The sequence below is a fragment of the Trachymyrmex septentrionalis genome, unplaced genomic scaffold, assembly GCF_001594115.1.
Source record: "Trachymyrmex septentrionalis isolate Tsep2-gDNA-1 unplaced genomic scaffold, Tsep1.0 scaffold37, whole genome shotgun sequence".
NCBI lineage: Eukaryota > Metazoa > Arthropoda > Insecta > Hymenoptera > Formicidae > Trachymyrmex > Trachymyrmex septentrionalis.
Window position 1 is genome coordinate 6,284,064 of NW_017305536.1, and position 22,571 is coordinate 6,306,634.

A 22,571-nucleotide genomic window follows, 5' to 3' on the forward strand; every position below is an offset into this window, starting at 1 on the left:
GATGAAGGAGATACCTTGAGTCCACTTTTAGTTCGAGGCTACGTTTTTATAAGACGTAAAATTGGATTTACATTTGAAATGTTACACAATTACATATTCAGATGGAATGCGACAAATATATTCTTTACCTATGAATTTTTCGATCAAGTTTTAATTGATTTTTTTTGTGGAAATTTCTTAAAAATGATCGATTTTTCTTGATATTTATATTCCGAAAAAATTGAATTAAATTTTGTCAAATAATTATTAGTAGTAAACAAATATTTAAACATCTTTATGGATTTATCTCATTATTCTTGTGTATTCGAGACTTTAATTATTTATTTTTATTTAAAGACGATTGATGAATAATTTAACGTGCAATTTTATACGAGATCAATTTTATCGAGAATTTCTTAACTAATTACCCTTTTTCAAGTGGTCTATTTATCTCATAATAAAATTCTAGTTTCCTGGCTTCGGCATATGTTTAGGCATTCAGTGTTTTTATTGGATGCTCGACATTCTTTCGTTTAGCTTGTATAAGGAAGCGGCATAATTTTTCCGAAGGAAAGAGGTGCGGAACGTTTACTCTCGCAGAGCCTACCTTTATTTCTCCATAAAGTCGAGTGAATTCTCGTTCTTATTCTTATCTCGGTCCTTCCAGACAAGAAAGAGAGAGAAATGATCGCCTCGTTTCGAGATTGCCACGCAATGCGAGATCGGCTGGATGAACGAGAACGGACGACGTATTACTTCTTTGCGAGAGCGGCCTTTTTGCTTTGAGTTCGGCCACGCCGCTCCATCGTGCAAACGCGATACGATAGCCATTATTTACGCGGCATTATCTTATACCACAGGGTTATAACGAGTGCCAAATTATTGCGCGTTGATTGCCGCGGATAACCGCTTGCGTCTTCGACTACGCGGACTTGAGATCGTTTAAAGTCACGCGAATTGCCGAAAACAGATTTATATTCACGTCGACGTTGTATTCCAGTTGTGACATGATTACACATCGTACTTTATTGAGTTAATTGCTATAAATGTGAATTTAATTGCTTGCGTTTTGTAATGTATGTAATAATGGGGACGATAATGTCAATGATAATGATAATTCGGCTTGAAGTTGAAGATAATTTTGAGTCCTCGACGAAAAAACATTTTCAAGCATCAATGACGTAAAATTGTAATTTGAAGAATTGACTCTCACTAAAATTATCGTAAGTTTCTTTAACAAATTATAAATTTGAAACTTAATTTCCACTGCTACAAGTTCATAAATATGACTGTGTTTTAATTAAGTTATTTGTACATATATTTGTGTCACAAAGTTTAATCAATTACATAATAAATTTAACGCTTACATGTTGAAAGCGTTAAATTTATTATATTTCTGTTTAAATAAATCTCTCCTAATGAAATCATTAATGCTGAGCGTATTCCAGTCCATATATTTGCATTCACTTCAATTAAATTCGGAAAAAATTTGAGCAATGAACGGGAAAAACGTCGTGCTTTTACACAAAACAATCCTGTTTTTTTTTTTTACTAGTGCTACGTGCACGCATTAATAAATAAATAAAAAAAAAGAAATGAACAAACGGAATGTGTTCAGAATGAAAACGACGGTGTTTGATTAATAACCGGTAAGAATGCTCGATATATACTTGACGAATGCCTGATGCTTTAAGATTTCTTAGAGATAGGTTTCCATTCACTTGTCTATCGTTTCCACGCGAACGAGCCTCTTCCTGGCTCTCTCTTTCATCCTGTTTCTACGAATATTTGGAACCCTCCTTTGAACAACAATAACAGTCTTGAGTGAAGGTATCGTTGGATAAAACGCGGATCACTCGAAAGTTTGATTAGCTTCCTAGTTCCTCTTCAATAAATTATTTTCCGGACGCGATGTAACGGCTGCGACTATTTTTCTTATTCTCGATCTTTGACCCGCGCTTCCTGCGATAGAAAAAAGATCCCTCTATAACGCCGACAAATCAGTCTCGTGAAATCGAGGTCGCGTCATAATAACGCACCGGCATGTCGGATTCATTTCTTTTAATCCATCTTCGGCCTTTAATGTTGTATACTTCTATCTTAGAAAATTATTGTACACGAATATCTTAAATTATAGACTTGTATATAAATTACACCCGTATTATATTATTTTTCCATCTAAGAAATTTTTTTATCAACCTGAGAAGAATTTCTTCTTGGAAAAATTCGATTTCACGTACATTAGTTTTTCACACTTAATTTTTAGTGCTAACTTAATAATTTCCTCTTAAATTATATTCTAATGTAATGTTTTGTAACTCTTTCCTTAAATTTATAATATTATTTCTTTAAATATTTATTCAACTACGAAACTCAATTTTTTTTTGTAATACTTTCTTTTTATTGAGAAAAAAATCTATTTATTGTGTCGAAAACGATGCAGAAATAAAAATGAGGCAATAATTACATATATCTAACGTGAACTGTTTTCTTTATTTCAGGCTACGAGGAAAATCTCTAAATGTGGATATCTGTTCGTCGCACCTGGCTGGGATTTTTCAAACCCGTTGAACCGGACAAAGGTACGTTTCACTTTTATCAATTCGTTAAGAACAATCCCTTTCGATCGGGCGGCATTGTCGATTGAATTACATCGCAAGGATGAAGGAAAGATATTCCTTAATCGTCGATCAGAAATGCGCACCGTGCATCAACTCATCGATCACTTCCGTTTCGATGCTCAGGCCTACGTGACGCGTTATCAGCCGATCGAGTCTATCGATCGCGGGAAATCACACCGTGAGATGTGGATCAAACCGCCCCCGCGCCGCGCCGCGCCGCGCAATTTGCTCATTATCGAGAAAGTGAGGATAAGCGGGCGCCGTATCCTCCACGCCGCTGAAAGGAACTCGGCGATACGTTTTTCCACGGCCTCGTGCGAGGCGATTCGCGCGCGCGATTCGCCTCGCGAAAACGTGACTTCGAGGAACACGTAAACGAAGTCGTTCCGGCTTTATTTTACATTTATGACAGCGCGCATGAATGTTGTTCCTTTCTAAACTTTCTCCGATATGAAATATACGCTCGTTAACACTTCGTACGGATACGTTGCTTTTTTTCCTCCCCCTTTTCGTCCCGATGCGTCGGACGCGCAGAAGCGCAGTTTTTCGATACTATCTATCCAGGCGATTTAGACGTTAATTGCGGCGAACTCGCTGAGAAATGCAGATACACGAATGTTGGTTCGCCAAGCTGTCGGTCGTATGATTTATGACTGTTGTGATTTTCTCTGTCAAAGTGTCCGCGACATGTACTATTTGATTGACATGTCGATAATCCGCAGATGGTACCGTTAATCGGGAAAAGGTCAATTGTCAAGAACTCTCTAAGTCTGAATCAGTGGGTAATCACTGATTATATATTATTAGTCCCAAGCCGCTGATAATCAGTGATTCAACTGAAAAAAAGGAGGTTGGCATAATTAAAATACTAATATTTGCACGTTCCACTCATCATATGGGTACATTGAATTTATACATTAAAGCAAGATTAGCTAGATTAGGGATTTGACATTTCTTTGATTTTTTTAGTTAAACTTCACTGTGAATTCACTGATTACCTGTGGCATAATTATGGGACTGATAATCAGTGATTATCCACTGATTCAGATTTACCGAGAAGGGAAGTTGATAATTCGCCAAAATTATAATAATGATTTGTAGTAATGTTGTTACATTGGGAATACACGGGTGACCTTTAGGAAAAACCGCAAAGTTCTCATTACAGTACGTATACGAGAGTGACTGCTTGTTAATTAAGAAAATGTGGTCGTCCTGCGATATTCTGGAATTATGATGGAAATGTCAAGTTAGATGTTGTTGAATCGTTACTATCGAGGATCAACAATAACCTTTAGTTATTGCGAAACTGTGCGTTTATCTATCACCGTATTACGAGTTTCGTGTAATACTTCAGAAATATCGCTTGTAATTATCATCAGCAGTATGTGTGTGCGTTTACGAATTAAACTATTCGGGAAGATTGAAGAAACTGAGAGAAGAAAGCGTAATTTTCTAGTTTGAGGTTGTCCGTAGGTGCAGGCACTCTTGATTATAGCTGAGATTTACACGATCGATAATTATCGACGTGTATCGAGCTCGTTCGTCTTACATCGCTGGCGAATAGAAAGTGGTCCCATGGTGACCGCCTTTGGCCTCGATCTTGATTTCGCTCGCAATAATCTGTCGTGTGATGTTCTATGACAAGCTGACCGCCTTAATTTTTGCTAGGATTTCTTAATCTATCGCGAATCGGAGGATCGCTTTAATGGAGGAGCACTGTCGTGAGATTTTGTAGCATTTCTGTCCTACAGAAACATAATTTCTATTGTTATCGCTCAATAATTTTTCGAAATTCGATATTATTTATTCGATCACTTTCTGGAGAATCTGATTCACTTAATATTCGCAAAAAATATTTGATTGTCTTTCACGGAATAATTTTGCGTATAATAGTAATTTCTACCGTAATATTTTAACTGCTTCTTAAAGTTACAATATATCATAAATTTTGTTAAATATTTGATATTATAGGAGATAATTCCAATATATTATAAATTTTGTATATAATTATATATACAAAATTGATAATATATTAGAACTAAGAGATTTATAAGAAAAAATGATTCCATACAACTTTAAGTGTTTTATTAATTGTACATTTATTTTAGAAAAATTTTTATTATTCTTTCATTAATCTTTCGTTTGCAATTTGTTCTGGATTTTTTTTTGAATCTAGAGTTGTTTTTCAACATTTCTATTACATTATAAAACAATTTTTTAACAAGAGATATTTTAGATGCGAGAACTGGACTCCGCTTTTATTTCGGAGAAACTTGAGAGTGAAATTTCGCTTGTGCCAAAAAGGACTCAGATTGCGAACCGAGAATTAAGAATATTGTCGAAATTACTTATCTATAAATACTGCTAGCTATTTATTATCGCCATTTGTTATCTGTAGTACAAATCATTAAATTTATAACGTATACTTTTCGTAGAGTCCTTGGAGGGCTTTAATAGTAATAAACGCTTTCTATTGCTATCACCATTACTTTGAGTCCCCATAAAATACGCTTGTCATAAAAGGAGGAAGAACAACTCGGTAAACGATAGTTTTTAGACTATCTCGACTATCTCTTTACCTGCGATTTTTGATTAACGAATTATTGTCGTTCTCGCAGTTAAAAGTATCATCGAGAGATTACATGGACCGCGACGCGAACTCGTAAATTCCGGTCGTTGTGCTGCGGAGAAAGTGAATAATTAGAAGCCGCTTTAAGAAAGCCTTAAAGATGTCTTTGAGACCCGACCAATGAAGCGGTGCGTAACAGCCATTAATGCGCTGTACCGACTCCTTAATTAAGTGGACCTTGTTAATTCATATATTATACATGGCGCGTACTCAGGATTTTCTCCGCAGTGATAAATCCCGCAGATACGTTTAACAATTTAGCAGCCGCTTTAATAACGACATCGCGTCACGGTTCACTATATTTTATCGCTCCAGACGATGGCGATGCTTAAAGGAGACTCGGAATCTTGAGAGATTATTAGTTAATATTTTACAGCATTCCTCTATCCGATTCTTTTCTTATCGATGTAAAAACGTTCGCGCCGGATGGCGAATGTGCATAGCTGCATTTATCAGTCTCAGTAATATTTTTTACAATCAGTTTTATATATGGTATATATAGACGGATAAATAAAATACATTAAACATTAATATATAAAATTATACAGTTTTTAAAAAACAATTTAATTTAATTTTTTATAACCAAACGATTAAGTCAATCGATAATAGAATCGTTATGCTATTTGTATAAGCATTTATAATTAATACGTATTTGAGCAATCACTTACATAAATCTGTAACACTATTTATATACATTCATTAGCAGTCGACTGATATTTTAGTAAACTCATTGTGATTGTCACGATGGATTTTCTTTTCGGATTTATTCACGGCCATGGTGGGAAGATGCAATCCAAGATGATGGGGAATTTATCTAGTCGTTCGGTATTTCGCACGTCTCGAATTTCACGACAACCCGATGGCGTCGTGATACAACTCTCATCTAGCGATATAATAAAGTGACGCCTTTATTTTCACTCTGATAATACCTCGAGGCGTCGAGAGAAGTCGAATGGTAGGAATCTCTCACGGATCGTGAGATCGAAGAGGATCGATGGATCTCCGTTGTAGTATTGCGGTTAGAGAAATACTCTCGCGAGTATGCGTAACTATTCGCGGCTAGAAATTACATTTATTCTGTTCTCTCGATTTCCCTCTGAAGTTGAAAGCCTTTCTTTAGATCAATAATCTTTCAGCAATTTAGATACTAACGTATCTAAGATCAATATTTTCCACTAATATAGATTCTAATAATGTGTGTGTGTACACACACAGATCCAATAATAATTATTTCTCCCTCTAAATTTCTACTCCTGAATTGAATTTTTCAATGAATTTCAAATAATTGATAGAACTGGACTTAAAATTAATGATGCAATACTTTGAGAATCGTTAGGGAGTATTTTTTCTTAACTTTTGCGATCTTATATAACTTTCGTAATATCTCAGTTTCAAGCACATCTTTTTTAAGCGGATATAAAAAGTTTTTCGTGCAATCTGTATGATTCAGAGAAGATTTTTGTTTCGAATTAAAGAATTATATCAATCATTTAAAATTTGTAACTTCAAGTTTACGTTAGCTGTATTTTCTTTTAGTATTAAATTTTTATACATAAAAATACTTGACTCGTATATTCACAGGGTCTAAAAAGAGTCCGTGGGATCTGTTGAATATAACGTATACGTATCCAATATCAATCGCAATTTGTCCGATATATATGTACGTAAAATCCTGGCGCTTGCCTCATCGCGCGCTTTGTAAAAGCTCTCGGCGTAAAGATACGAAAAACAATGAAAATCGCCGGAAACATCGTAAAGCAAGCACGGCGTTGGAACGCGATGCGTGTGCGCAGCAGTAAAGCAGCTCCATTATACATTCACTGCGTGTTTGCGCCATTGTAACGACACCGTAAAACGATAAGGTGCAATGACTCTGACGATAACGCGGCCAGGCCTTTTTCCGTTGCGCAACGGAATATTCGCGCGAGAATAAACAAATTTCTACATTGTGACACTTGTGAGAAAGTGGACTCTATCGGTTTATGTTTTGACTTGACCGTTTACCTTTCATAGCCACCCTGCGTGAAGAGTTTGCACAATAACGCGCGGATGGATTGGATTGTCGATCGATTTTATGCGGCAGCAATCGTGCTGCTGATAACGGCCGTTATCGATAATACCGGAACGGTAGCGTGATAACAAGCCGGTGGCTAATTCGCGAATTGCCTAGTTAATTGCGTGTCGGCTGTGATATTATTTTATATTTTCTTTCATAGGTGAGATATCGTTGATAGCGACCTCGATTAATTTATTCGATTCGGTGCTAATCGATTATTGCTCGACGTAGTTTACGAGGCAGAAACGCTTTTAATTATTGTACGATTCCGCAGCTCTTTATGCGTAGTCAGCCAGTTCGATGCTACATTAATGTGGCGGCAGCGTTTTACACATGTTTCGTTTTTAATGCACAACAATATTTCGTGTTCTTTATTGCATAACGATCGACTATATCGCTGCATTGCTAATTTGCTTCCGCGACACGGTTCATTGTCGTCAGACATTGTCATCGTCGCGACTAAGAAATGCCGTATTTCTTCCCGTATGAATATTTCTTTTCGTTTCCTCCTGTGGATGTAAATTATATTGGCCCGCTAAATATGTATTTATGATACTCTATTGCATAATTCATGTGCCTTTTATTGCGGCACACCTATGACACCTGCTCATTGTCACATTTGGCGTTAATCTGAAAGATAAATATTCTTATCGCGGAGCAAAGATAGAGAACTCGCGCCTTTCATTCCGCCGTCCCAACTTTACTCTCTCATTGAAAGCAAAGCATCGTATATCATATCTTATCGCGTAGTCGTAATAAACGTTCGAAATCCTAAATATCTCGGTTAACGTAAAATTTACAGTATATCGTTGTCTACAAGAATAGATCGATTTCGATATTTCGCGGATAAAATAGCAGATAGAATCGTATTTTTAATGCGATCGAATATAACGCTTTGCGCGCGTACACCATTATTATCTAAAAATCTAATATCACATGACAGATTTGATTATCCATTACTTTCAACGTAGGCACGCAAAATTGTTAAGATATACTGTATGTTAAGATATTTGATGTTAAGAATAAGGAAATTTACGTTGAACACATAATTAGTTAATCAGATGTTTTTAAAGGCGCTGTTTTCCAGACGTGTTTTCCAATATTATTATTTATCTTACCAGCCGTTTCTCATTTCTGTATACAAACGATAAAAATCGCAGTACGATACACGTTAAAATAACATATCCCGATAAAAATCTCACCGATAAAATCAGGACAAAACGGACAAACTTGTCAAGTGCCATTTCTAATGGCAATTTTGCCTCGCATGCTTGATGATTCAATTAGAAACGATTGAATCTAATTCCAGTACACACACGTTACATACATACGCAGTATGTACACGCATATATACGCGCGTCGTGCATTTCTTTAATTATCCAATTAACGCACTCGCCTCCGTTCGAACGAGACCATGGATAGTCGAGGAACGAGAGCACTGCAGCGGCCAGGGAATTCGCAAGATATTTTCCCAGCAGCAACGTGAGGGGGGAAGAGATACAGACGGGACGGATATGAAATTGGTGCTGGGGTATTCTAATGAACCGCGCAGAAAGCGCAAGAAAAATCGAGGTCGGACGCGCACACGCGTGGAATTCCGTGAAACATTCCCGAGTCGCAGATTTACATTGTAGCCGCACCGCGTTAACTGTTTCCTTTCACTGTTTTTTTTTTTTCGGTCCCACTGAAAAGGCAAGTAGTTCGTTGCTCGCATTATTTGCGCGGCATTCCCGACACGTGTACGTTCCGCGGTCGCAGGACCGGCCGGTGTTAAGGTGCGCCGACGTATCACATCTCGCGACTCGATGAACGAGCCTTGTTAAATCGCAGCGTTAATCATTCGAAATTGTTCACGTGGCGTTTTTAATGGAAGTTTCCGACGACTCTATCTCGGAGTGCACTTAGCGAGACCCCGAGCTCGGTTAATCCTAACAAAATTGAGATAATATAGACGGTACGTTTTGTTGAAATTGAATGACGACAATGTTATTCTGAAGGAGGTTGTTTGAAGGGACTGAAAAGTTGAAAAGTGAAATTCCAAATTTCATTCGTCGGAGTAAGATTCACTCTAAAAGTTTCAGGGAGTACAAATCAGTGCTCTTACTAGTTAAATCTATCAAACGCTGTAATCGAGACAATCAGAAACATTCAATTATATATCTGGTTGTATCAATCAGAATTCCTTGTTGATACAACCAGGAATACTTCCTTCACCGCAAAGGCCGTGAAATAATGAACGAATTCGGCTAATTGTCACAATTTTATTAGAATAATTTATACAATTTTAACCGTGGGCGCGCAACAGAAGCGATTTATCTTCGAAACGCCTCCTTCCTCGCACGATGAAACAATTTAATCGTATTGCGTTTACGTTTCTACGCGCAGCTTTAATGAGCGTTCCTACTCGCAGTCGTCGCCTTCTGAGCGTCGACCTGCACGCGCGAGTAGTACACGGCTTAAGGCCCGGCCGCTGCGAAATGCATTTGCTTACAGCTGGCTCACGTACGTCCATATAAAACATCGCATTATTCGCGAGTTATGCCCCGTACGCACGTCGATGCTTCTTTCTCTTCTTCTCCTTTTTTGGTTTTTCTTTTTTCTACCTTCACCCTTTTATGCTGCCTCTTAAAGTCTTCAGGCAGCCCTTAGCGCACATGCGTATCGTCGCCCGTCTTTTTCCTCCTCTTCTCGTTTTCCTTTTTGCCCCTCTTGTGCACCACCTTGCAACGCGCGACGAATGCAAACGCATACTCGGACTCGTCCGAATCCGCTGAGATACATTAGACGATTTTAAATGCGAAAGAAAAAAAGCATAAAGGGATTATCGTTGCAACTTTGCGCGAGTCAGTGGTGAGATACGTTGCGACCAGGGTTGCGAAAAAATGTCGGCTCTTCCGAATCCGATGAAATATATTAAGCCGAAAGGAGTATTTTTGCCTTTGCGTGTGAACTGCGCGGAGCTGCGTTTTGCGACTCATTGCCGTTTCACGCGCGGATTTTGCAACGTTACTGAATGATGTATATCGGTGGTTTTCAGCACATTTCGTTTGCAATTTATGCGAATATGAGAAAGGTTTCTGATTGAAAATGAAACGAAGCAGAAGATTCTCATCATATCGATCAGAATTCTGGTTATCTCAATTCGAATTGTAATAGATTCAACGGGAAAATTTCGATTTGTTCATTTTCAATCAGAGTTTCAACACGCAAAGAACGACTTTTGCTGAAGTATCTAAAAATTTAGTTAGATATACGATCTGAGAATAATTTTGTTGGATCATCAAAATAATTACGTAGGAATCTCAAGCATGGCGGCGAGCAATGCTGCGAAGAGTCGCAAAGAGATATTCTAGCAATTAGTTTAAGCATCCTGCATAATTATTTTGATAATTATATTACTAACCCAATTTTTAGGTCTGCATCTGGATAACTTTTTAGACATTACAGCAAAACCGTTCTTTCCGCTATTGGACTAATGCAACTAGATTCTTTTTCATCGGAAACGTTTCTTAGGAGGATCAGTGTTTCATAATCAGCACTCAGTTGCAGTTTTTTCTCGTTCACGTGATAGCTTATTATGACATAAAAAGGAAAAAGTCACCAATTACTAATTAAAGCTGAATAATATAGTTTTTTATATTATTTAGGCGTAACTGATCTTTGCATGGATCTCATATATAATTATAATTGAGGGGAAAATGAACAAATCGCGTGGGATTGTTAATCGTACGAAACGCTATTTTCATCGAGTACCTACAGATTTATACTCGCAGTTCTGAAATCGAAAGTCATCCGCGATGAACTCGCACTCGGTCTCGCTTTCTATTATTGAAGAACGCACAGAACTCTCATTTATACGTCGCGTCTGTCTGTAAATATCTAATTTTCAGTCTATAAAATATCGAATCTAGCATTATATCAGTCATATTTAGCGCTAAATATGAGATATACATGTTCCCGCCTTTATATTTTTTATGGCCGTCTCGATTGATGTAGAAACTGGAACTGGGAGATCGGTAGATAGATCGGGAACATAGTAGTATCGATAAGCAAAGGTTACTGGGCGAATCAATAAATTGCTGCATAATTTAGCATTCGCGTTGTTTTATGGCCGTTTATTATGCACCTGCATAAATCATATTACGACAAAAAGGCATCGCGCGCGAAGTCTCGCCCGTTCGATCTTGAGGCTTTATGCATTCCTTACGCGTGTTTCGAAAGTAACGGCGTGGCGAGGCGGTGTGTAAGGGGTCAGAAAGCGAAACAAAAGGTCCAGCACGCTTGTCGTGCTAAGCTAATTATCGATAAGGCAATCAATCTCTAGAACGCGCCGCGCTCCAGGTCACTAATGCCAACCTCCGGGCCAAGAGAGAAAGCAGTTTTGATTAGAGTTGTAAAACTATCTATTCCGCGATATTAACTATCTAGATTATGTATAATATCATAGATTCTTAATGCGTATGCGGAATTTTACAAAATCTCGTTGCGCCTCGTGATTTCATTTTGCATATTACGATGAAAGTTTTATGTAAAATCACGCTCGATCAAATCGAATCAATCATTTGCGAAAATTGCTGACTTTCAAGTTTTTAATTTTTTTCTCTATAATTTCTGTATGAATAGAATTTATTTATAATTTCTATACAAATACACCGCGTTGATACGTTATCAGATTGTTTAAAAGATATTTCATCATCAAATTTGCATGAAATCTCTTCTCCTGTATGATTGAGACTTCCATAAAAAAAAAAAAAAAAAAAAAACTGTATAATGATAAAAATCGCAAAACTATTTAGTCGTTTGTATTCTAGAAATAGAATTAAATTCTATTGGTGCGCTATCATATTGATTAAAAAAATATTTCGCTCCTTCATAGTTTTCTGCCATTATAGTTTTTCTTTTTATTGGAGGTCTTATTCTGTAAGATGAGATCTCATGCAAATTTTACGACGCACAGCAAGTACGTATCAGCGAACACTTTGAAAGCGATGCCAATCTCTCATGCATTATATAGGCCTCGATGCTTAATATGGATGTCGCTGTCACGAGGCGCCGCGAGAAAGACCATGTTTGATCAAGTCTTTCATCAAGGCTGTGTCAACCGCCGAGGTCGTCATGCACGGGGCACCGCCTATGTAAAATTCAAACGTTACAACCTCGTGAAACTCGTTAAAACGATGGTTATTTGGCGTAACCAAAGTACCCGCAGTCGTGTACACGGACATGTCGTGACTTCATCGTCTAGCACCTCAGAACTGGCTATTGTTCTATGAATAGAGCTCAGCTATCTTTGTCCCTTCCTAGGATTTCTGCTCTTCGTCAACCTTTCACCGTTTACACCGGAATCACTAAACATGTCGCGAATGTATTAAAATTGCGATAGAGATTTTAGCATTTTTATGATACGTGTTTATCAAGATAAAATATTTTCCCACGCGAATCTCGTCTCCTCTCGAGAGATAATGGCCAAATATGGCTCATGGTGATTTGACGACGGGGAAAAAAATAGGACTAATATTTTGTCGCAATTAAAACAAATTTCTCTTACTCCTGTGTATTTTTAGTTTCAAATTAACATATTCTTAAACGCAAGATTTGTTTGAAGTGATAATTATTATATGACTGTAAAACGAGGTGTAAAAAGAAATTTAACAAGACGTCGAGTATTATTTAATGAGCGTTGTTGCATATGAAAGTCGTAACTTTCAAAAAACGAGAAACTATATAACAGATAAATATCATACGATATATATTTCTGTGATTTCTGAGGTAGCACTTGCTCTTAATTCGGACACTATTGTTTCGGATACACAATTGCATTACGACAGGTAGCTCAACAAATGTTTTTTTCATTCAAGCGTGCCGAGCGCTTCTCATAGGTCCCTTTGTCTCTGTAACCTCTCTTTGAAATGGAACAATGACGAGGAGGAAAGGAGAATCGGAGAACGCACGCGGTTACGCAAGCGGTTGCTCTTCAACTGCTCCACGCGTTACGCATCAACGAAGGAAAATTAAGCGAAGAATCAGCTTCGAAGAACCGTTCCGTTTTTTCTTTTTTTTTTTTTTTTTGCGTTTATCCTCATCGTACCGCAGAAAAGTACAATACACCTGTTGTACAGTCAGGAATATTTTCTTAGTCAAGAGACGTGAAATTAGATATTGAGATACGAAATCTTTTTATATATAACCTCTTTTCAAACATTTTTACTATCAATAACAAGACACACACTTCATCATTATTTCTTTCTTAATTGATTAATTGTAACAATTTTGACATTTATAAAGATGTTATTTTCTGTCTTAGCGTTTCTGTTCTATTATTTTATATTTTCACATTTAAACATTTCTACGTGTAATCCTGTAATTTTTATTTGGAAGAAAGAGAGAGTGAGAGAGATATATATCTTATTAAGAACTTATATAAAATGCTTATTAAGAAGTTCGATTTCACTGAGAGAATCAAGGAAGTCGGTGTTTGTTCACTGAATTGGTACCACGGCTTCTCACCGCCTATAGTTCGATCGGCCATTCGAGTCAGGAGACGAGGAGCGCAAGAAGACCCGGAAGATCACAAGAGAGAAGGAAATCTTCGTATTAGAACAGTGGATTCGTCTTCGCGGTGAATGGTACACGATATCTTATTACAGGCCACACGGCGTTTACACGGCGGCATATACATTCAATTAACGCTTACCGATGTACGATCGATTTAACCGTACGTGAAAATCGAGAGCTGGAATTGAATATTTTGATATTACATTTAGTTTCTGATATTACATTTTCTTCCTTAGAAACGTCTAATCGGTTAAAACGTTCTCTGACATTTTGTTGCATCTATCTCTGTGTGTCCTATCCTCAATTATTCACAAATAAATTCAGTTTTCTTATTCGAGAACCGTTAAATCCTTTCAGATTTACATTTTTTATTTTCTGAATAAATTAAAACTCGTCTCGTAAGTATATGTATAAACACACTGAATATGTATAAATACACTGGAAGGACAGTTTCGCTGAAATATTTAAAAATTTGACTAGATTTGAAAGCAATTTTGTACTATCAAAATAATTATGTAAAACGCTTGAACTGTTGCTAGAATGTCGGAAAGGACAGTTTTGCTAAAATATCTAAAAACCAAATAGAAATTTGAAGATAATTTTCATGTAGACCATTAAAATAATTATGTTAGGACTGGTTGCTAAAATGTCAATACTTTTTACAGCATTGCTCATTATGCTCGAAATTACTATGTAATTATTTTAACGGTCCAGCAATATTATTTTCAGATCTATCTAAATTTTTAGACATTTCAGTAAAATCGTCTTTTTTTTCGTGAATGTTCCTAAAGTATCGAAAAAATGTAACCAGTATATAGATCTAGAAAATAATTTCGTTGGACCATCAAAATAATTATATAGGGCGTTCAAACTGGTAGAAGGTCAATACTTTTTACAGCGTTGCTCATCACGTTTGAGATTGTTACGTAATTAGTTTTAATGATCCGACAAAATTATTGTCAGATCTGTATCTAAGCTAAATTTGATCAAAATCGTTCTCTCCGTGTAGGTGAACGCACATGAAGTGATTAAGAACGATGAAAGAGGAAGCGAACACTGCCGCGGCTCCCGAGGCATTGCAAGAGAAAGGACGAGAGAAAAGTCGGCGCGGAGAGCGTGCGAAAGCGATGGAATTATTGTTCGTTGGGCGTTCGTTGGGGTTTAATCGTCGATAACGAGCAACCGCTTGACGATACTTACTCCGTTGCAGTATATACGACCGTGGCCGTGGAAAGACAATAAAACGGATCCGACATTACGGGGGAAATGCGGTATCTGCGAGTATCTCGATGGGCGTAATTGTCCTTCTTCTCGCGTTATCGGCGCGGGACGATCTGGCGATAATACGCAGGTCTCTCCTATCGTCGTCTCCTATCTCGAGACGTGTCGATCGAGACATCTCCTACTCCTACTTTGCGACTCACAGATTTACGAACTCAACCGTGTACGAACCGTAAGGATAAACCGTTGGAAAGTCTTTCCCGTGAGAGTCGTCGGTCGCGGAAAGGATCAAGTCGAACGAGTTCCTCGACCTGATGTTTCGCTCCTCCGCGCGAAATCGCGTAGATGCGTCGAACGATACGTTGAACCCGCCGGGAAACGAACGAAAATGAAATAAGTACGACTTTAAATACGGCACTTGCGTCAACGAGACACGATCGTTGCTGCATGATTTATGATTTAACGTTAAAGCCTATTATCTCGGTATAATTGGTAAGGTGTGGTTTATATACATGCCTACGTGACTTTCTAATAATATAATTGCTCGAAGCTATCCGCACGTATTACACATTTTGGGTTAGCACCGTTCAGAGGTTAATAACGTATATGCACGCGAATAGCTTATTTAGTGTGCGAAATTGATTTGCTGATAGAATATGCCAACGAGGGAGCCATGTACGGATAACAATTAAATATTTAACGCGGTCACGTATCTTGAAATTCCAATGTTATGCGCTTTCATCAATCAAGATGTCAGTTCTTGTATAGAAATCTTGTCCCTTATTGCTTAATCATCCTCCAATTATTTTCTGAGATTTCCTCTGTCATTCATAGCAATTTAATCTTTATTGATGCGTCACAAGTGTACTATTTTTATCTCTTTTTATATTTTACGCAAGAAAATTTGCTAATATTATTTACATGTTTATTGCATTCTTTCTCACAGCTACATTGAATGAAAGTTTACTAAATTTTAATAAATATTTCTTCGGCACTAACGAAACGTTTACTTATAGTACATAAATATTTACTCGATGAAAATTATACTTGAAGCAAATTAATAGTTTTTGTATCAAATAAATACATGTTTTACATTTATTTAGTTAATGTAAATATTCGTTTGAATTTACTATTCAAACAAATATTAAAATTTAGTAAATTTTTTTTTCACGATATTAAAAATACATCAGATAAAATCATGATTCTTTAAGAGCTTAGATTTTAAGTTAACGCGATTTGTGGATGGAAATAAGTTTTAGTCTTCGAATTTTCGTCGTTCTCTTGTACCGATAAGAATATCGGTAAGAAGTTTGTCGGTAAGAAGAATTGAAACGTGAAATTTTGTTTGCTCGTTGCCATTGCCTCGTCGCGGCGTGTACGTCTACGTTGTTCCTCGTGTCCTGTTAGCCGTGAGACAGCCGGCGTATCCGCGAGGGATCTACGAGGGCAAACAGTGCGCTAATTAGATTTCCACCTGCCAAGCGCGCAGCGCAGAGCGGCTCAAGGCGGACGCGCTTTGCCGCGCTCGATGCTGCGCAGCGCAAAGAAAAGCAGCAGTGTATACGGAAGCAACCGGTTAACCGGCTGCTTGATTTCAGTCGACAGTCCCCGATTACGACGACGAAACCATATGTTGACGATCGAGCGGATCGCTAGAATTTTGCGGCGACGGCAGCGGCGGCCATCTGCGAAAGGAATTAATGTGCCGGTTTGTAACGGCTGATTTTGCTTACGTAACATGTCGATTCGTTTATTATCGAGATTTTATTCAGTCAGCCAAATTCGGAGTTCGTAATAGCGCAGGAAATTATACGAAAAGAAAATTGTTTTAACATTAAGGAACTCAATAACCTGTACAGGAAGAATATTTAATAAGTTTAAAGAAAATTTAATGTATAATATTCCAAATAGTTTTATGCTCTCTGTTCTCCACTTTTTACTTGGCCATCTTTTTTTCTTTTTTTTTTTTTGGCTTGACAGACGTTTTATTACAATTACGGTATTACTGATATGTAAATACTTTATCATTAATTGACACATTTTTATCGATGGAATACCTTATATTTATTACTGTTAAATTTACAGTTATCGTAAATTACATTTAATGAAGCACAGTTTTGCAAATGCAAAACTGACGTGCAACGGATGTTTCAAATTTCAACTATGCAGATTGTTGATACCTAAACCATCGTGCTGTTTCTGGCCGTTGAAGGTCCGTAACGAAAGGCGATCGGCATTCTTTCTGAAGTATACTAATCGCTCGCGCATACTGCTGAGAGAATCTGCGTGGGGTTGTGTGAGAATTTTAGAGAATGGACGTTTGCCATTTGTGACAAAAGCAGGTAGGCAGACAATCACTCGTGTCATCGGGTGCAAATTAAAGCTGACGCCATCCTCCGCGGCACGCGTTCGGAGACCCCGATTTTAAAATTCGCTTTCGTCACATTGCCGCCCTCGGGCGATGCCAACCCCGCGATAGTCCAAGAAATATTGATAGGGTAGACTTAAATTATGTTATTCCGAGATACATGAAACTTGCACAAAAGGTTCTCATTATATAAATTCGCTACATAACGCGTTTGAGTAACGTCTCTGAACGCTACTCAATCTTTTTGCTTTAGAGGTAAAAATCTTTCAATTATTTTATTTAAATTTATATAAATAATGTAAGTCATATAATTGTATAAATTTAAATAATTCTTGTCGCAACTTAATAATAGTGCACAGGAAAATAATGCTAGTTCTTTGTTGCAAATTGTTCTGCATTGACACATACATATAATTGAAAAAATGTTTATTATTGACTTAGACTTTGACTTATGAGTTTTAATTTAATTGCATCGTTAAATCGTCATCAGTTTCAGGAAAAAGTCATCATTATGATACCATGTATTGTATGACATAAGCGATAGATTATATAGTCTAAATTCATATACATATATCAGTAGCACTTTCATTAAACCTTTCGAGAATTATCTTAAAGCGAAGCAACATGTCACGTATAGGTGTGTGTTTTATCAGACTTTGTAGATTATTTCATTTTTCAAATTACTGCGGGGATTTATCTACCGGTATGACTAATCTCTACCTCTCAGGTGCTTTTCTATCAGTTTGTTACTTTCTTTGCAGTTGCACTTTAAGCTTTTATTAATGACAAGAGTACACCCGAGATTTATCTAATATAATACATCATTCGCGTCCAAGTGTATCATTGACAAACCGATGGTTCGACTAGTCCGATAACCGATTGGATTAAAGATAAAACATAGTTATATATCAATGGCAATGTGCTTTTCTATTTAAATATAATCAAAATTTTATGCATGTTCATTATAACGTTGAATGTCATGCAAATCTTGAATAACATTGCGAAACATTAACTAATATTAGGCATTTATAATAAAATAATTAATGAGTAATGAGAAAAAACAATTAATTTAACTTTTTACATATATTTGTTATATTTTCTAAAAAAGATAGTTTTATTACATCTAAATATATTGCATTTTCTACATAAATTATTGAAACATTAATTATGGCATTTAATATATTTATTTAGCAGAAAAAGCAGCTTTGCTTTGTATTGCATTCATTTTCATTGCAATTGTATTCATTAAAATGATAAAATTCTTGCCCTTAGTTCCCACTGGATCTAAATGTATAAAGTCAATTAAAGAATCTTACAAGAGTTGTTATTTAGCTTGAAATAAATTCGGATCAAGGAGCGAAAAAGAGACTCTTTTCGATAAACATTCGAATCGACATTCGTAATTTCGCACGAATTTTTAACGTATATTTACCCGGTGTACTCTTAAAGAGGTACAATTTATATCGATTCGCGGCGAATATTTATTTCAGTTGTTGGTGGATTAAATTGTGCAGCTGCCATGTCGCAAATCAGAGAAGATGAGAATGGTGAAGAGAAGTGCCACGTTGTGCATATCGTGCGATCTTTTCGCTTATTTATCTGAGGATTTGTTAATCCAGCTGCTCCTAATCCCATATGTGTACATATATAGTTACTACTCGCAGCGCGATTACGGTCATAATTCATAACTGACGTGATTGCGTCACCCTCGATACATCATCATAATTGGCGAGATACAGGAAGTTCTACGACGCTGCCGGTCTGTCGTGATATCTTTCGCTATTACTCGCGGTGAATAGTTACTCAAATATTAATTTGTTATTTATTTTCGTGATTTTCTGATTTCATTGTGCATTATTAATCCAGAGCCTGGCATTTATAATCTGTTTAAATATAATAGCTCCATTTTGAACATGTCTCGTCGAAAGAATTTCGCAAACTCAATTGAAGAAAAAAAAATGCTATTAATATTGAATTTTTTGCTTGATAATTCTTATAATTATTAACTTTTACACTGAGAGAAAAATGTTGAAGTATCACGAAGCAAATGTTATTCATGACGTTTCCTTTGATATTTATTATGTATCGATAGTTATGAAAAAATTTAAATTGTGATAACTAAATATACATTTCTCTGTAAAGTATATTTTATTGATTATAAAAAATAAAATAAATGTTTCATTTTAGGAATAAAATTTTATTTCGCCGTATTCATAAATAAAAATTTCTCACGAAATGAATATATTTCTCACAAATAAATTTTTAAGTCTATTTTTTCCTCAGTGTGTCATTTTTATCAAATTTACAATTCTTCAAATATCAATTTTTCAACGTCTTTAAGGAATTCTCGTACTCCTTTATATGCGGGAATGCCCGTAAAAGTACTCGAGGCACAAGATCAAAAATAGCCGAGCGAATAAAAATAACCTTTACCTCGGCGCACAGAGCAGTCGAAAAAATTGGCGATATACATTTTTCATGAAGTTAACGAAATCGAATCTCGTACGCGGCCGTTCTTAACCTGGAATGCGAAGGATCGCGGGCGAATCACGCCGCTCGCGGGGCTTGTCAAGGTGGTTCGGATGACAGAGCCTGAGTCATTCTATCGATCGTTCGCGGTTACATTTCGCTTCGGCGAGATATACGATTTCGCGAAAAACGATTCGCGACTCGCTCAGCGAATCCTTCGAGCGAGCGAGTCGCTCCGACCGCGAAATTCCGGCGAAGCTCTCGCGTTTTAATATCACATCGTGGTGTCGTTGTCGCGTCGTTGTCACAAGGACGCAGTAACGTCGTTCACTTCGCCTCGGGTTACCTTGAAGAATTTTCACTCGATTAATAAAATAAGGATAACACGAAGAATTTGCGGCGGTAACGGGCGGCAATACCACAGCGGGGTTGCGCGAGCACATGCTCTGGCAGCTATTATCCGCTATTCATCGGGCGATTCGCGAGAGGTAATCTTCGGGATTGGGTAGGCGAGGTCATCCTCGGTATATACAACACACTGCTACTGTGGGACTCTCGTTCACGGGCCAAATATGGACTACGCCTTGGAAATGATCGCGTGCCGCTGAACGAGCGGAAAAAAAAAAAGAAGAAAATTGTAACGCACGCACACACCATTGTCGGAATTATCATGTATGGCCGCCTTAGCGGGACGATGTTATTTTCTGGACTGTACGAATCGACTTTTCTTTACATCCGACTATAAATAGCGATATCGACGACGCACGGGAGATCACGAGTGGGTTTACACGTAACGTGTAAAAAAAATCGCGGGCGTCGCGCGATTTTTTTTCAAGACGAAGAGACGACCCGCTGAAAAGCTCGCAATGGTGTGGTTTCATAGTTCCCAAGCGACGTGGAGGATAACGACAAGAGGAAGCCAGAACAAGCGGAGACTCCGAGTCGAGGCTTGCTTTGGTGAACGGTGAAAGCGATTCTCCATTAATGTTCTTCCTCGCGAAGGACTTGGAATACTTGTACGCATGTGTGCTCAAGCCCCGCGGACTTCCGGTTGGAGCGTACACTTCGGACGTGTACCTACGCGAAAAACGTCAACAGACTTTCATAACCGTGGAGAATAACATACTAGAAGGCGGATGAACAAAGGAGCGTCATCTCCTTTGTTCGTTCAACAATTAATAATCGCTATGATTTCTTGACGATGAAAATAACGAAGTAATTTCAAGCCCGACTGACGACAGTCAGTGAATAATTAATAGCGATAAGTTTCGAGGAAATGTTCATTTCGTATGTCGCGGTGATTATTTGAAGTCTATGAAATCTTCGAAAATCACGTCAAACGATAACTTTTCTTTTGATATTTCTAACTAGAAATGCATTGTTTGTTTATCGATTCGTTATTCATAGATCTCGATTGCGATGAATCGTGTAATTCCACAACTTCGTGGAATATCGCTATCGTTCAGCAGAAAAAAAGCAGCTTTGCAACAGACGTAAAATTCTTTTTTTAATTTGGTTGTGTTTATCTTTTCGTAAGAAGTCTTTTTATCTATTTTATCAACTAGGACTTTTCCAAGAGATATGAAACACATTTGACTGCTCAATCGTATTCGAATAATGTCGAGTTCTACATCAAGACTCACCCGAGTTGTGATTATAGTGAAAATATGCGAATATTTCCGATAATTAATTTTGTACAATTTTTTTTGATAGGTTAATATCTGAAGAGTGCTCAATCCGATTTTTTTTTATTATATTTTTTTTCTTCAATTTTACTTTTCTCTATTTGTAATTTATTCTTTCAATTGTGTGGCTTTTTTAAAGAAATGTGTTTGACTTTTACTTTGCCCTTTATATATTGTTATTTATTTTGTAAAATTCTTTAATATGATTGGTTTATTTGTGTTTATTTAGATTCATCGAGGAAACAGTCGTAAAGCTGCCTTTTCTGTGGAATACAGCCATGGGCTGCGTTCAGCAGAGAAAGCAGTTTTGCAACTGTTGTAAAATTCTTTCAGTACTGATTAGAGTTCTTGCCTTTGGTTCCTTATAGATCTAAATATGTAAACCAATTATATTGAAAAATATTTTACAAAATATTTTACATTTGCAAAGCTGCAACTTTCTCTGCTGAACGTCCATCCATTGTCTCGCGACTCTATCATCGCTCATTTGTAAACAGGACTGAGAACTAGGTGGGACAACGTAGGCGAGATACCTTGGAGAATCCGTTGGAGATCCTGTTGAACGATGGAGCCGCGGGTTGTAATCGTGATCCTTCGAGGCGGTCTTATCTGTATAACTGTACCTCGTTCGCGCAGTTTACCGTCGACGTCGTCGTCGTCGTCGTCGTCGTCGTCGTCGCGTCGCCGCCGACTATTACCTATTCGCGCAAATCGCTTCGATCGTCGATCGTCATCGCGTCTCTTTTTTTTTCCTGGCAACCTCAATTTTTGTCGAATATCCGATTAACTTTACCTAACGGAGCCCACGTAATCCACTTCCGTTACATGATAGGCTAACGTCGGTCCTTGAACGTGACATTGGCGATTTCTAACGATGATGTTTGAAGGAAATTACATGCTACAAGTTGCTCGTTCGATCGATCTTTCAGGATTGACTTGTTGGAATTTGTAGAATGCAATAAGGCGCGCAGAGTGTGATTTATTGTTA

General features: G+C 37.3%; 1 protein-coding gene across 3 annotated transcripts in view; it reads left to right on the forward strand.

Annotated features, from left to right (window-relative positions):
• Window positions 1-22,571, forward strand: part of LOC108750664 (protein outspread) — a 201,055-nt gene that overhangs the window by 55,821 nt on the left and 122,663 nt on the right. For all 3 annotated transcript variants that reach the window (XM_018490305.1, XM_018490303.1, XM_018490304.1), the window contains exon 2: window positions 2,481-2,561. In XM_018490305.1, the coding sequence (XP_018345807.1) occupies window positions 2,481-2,561 (81 nt within the window). The remainder of the gene's footprint in view (window positions 1-2,480; window positions 2,562-22,571) is intronic.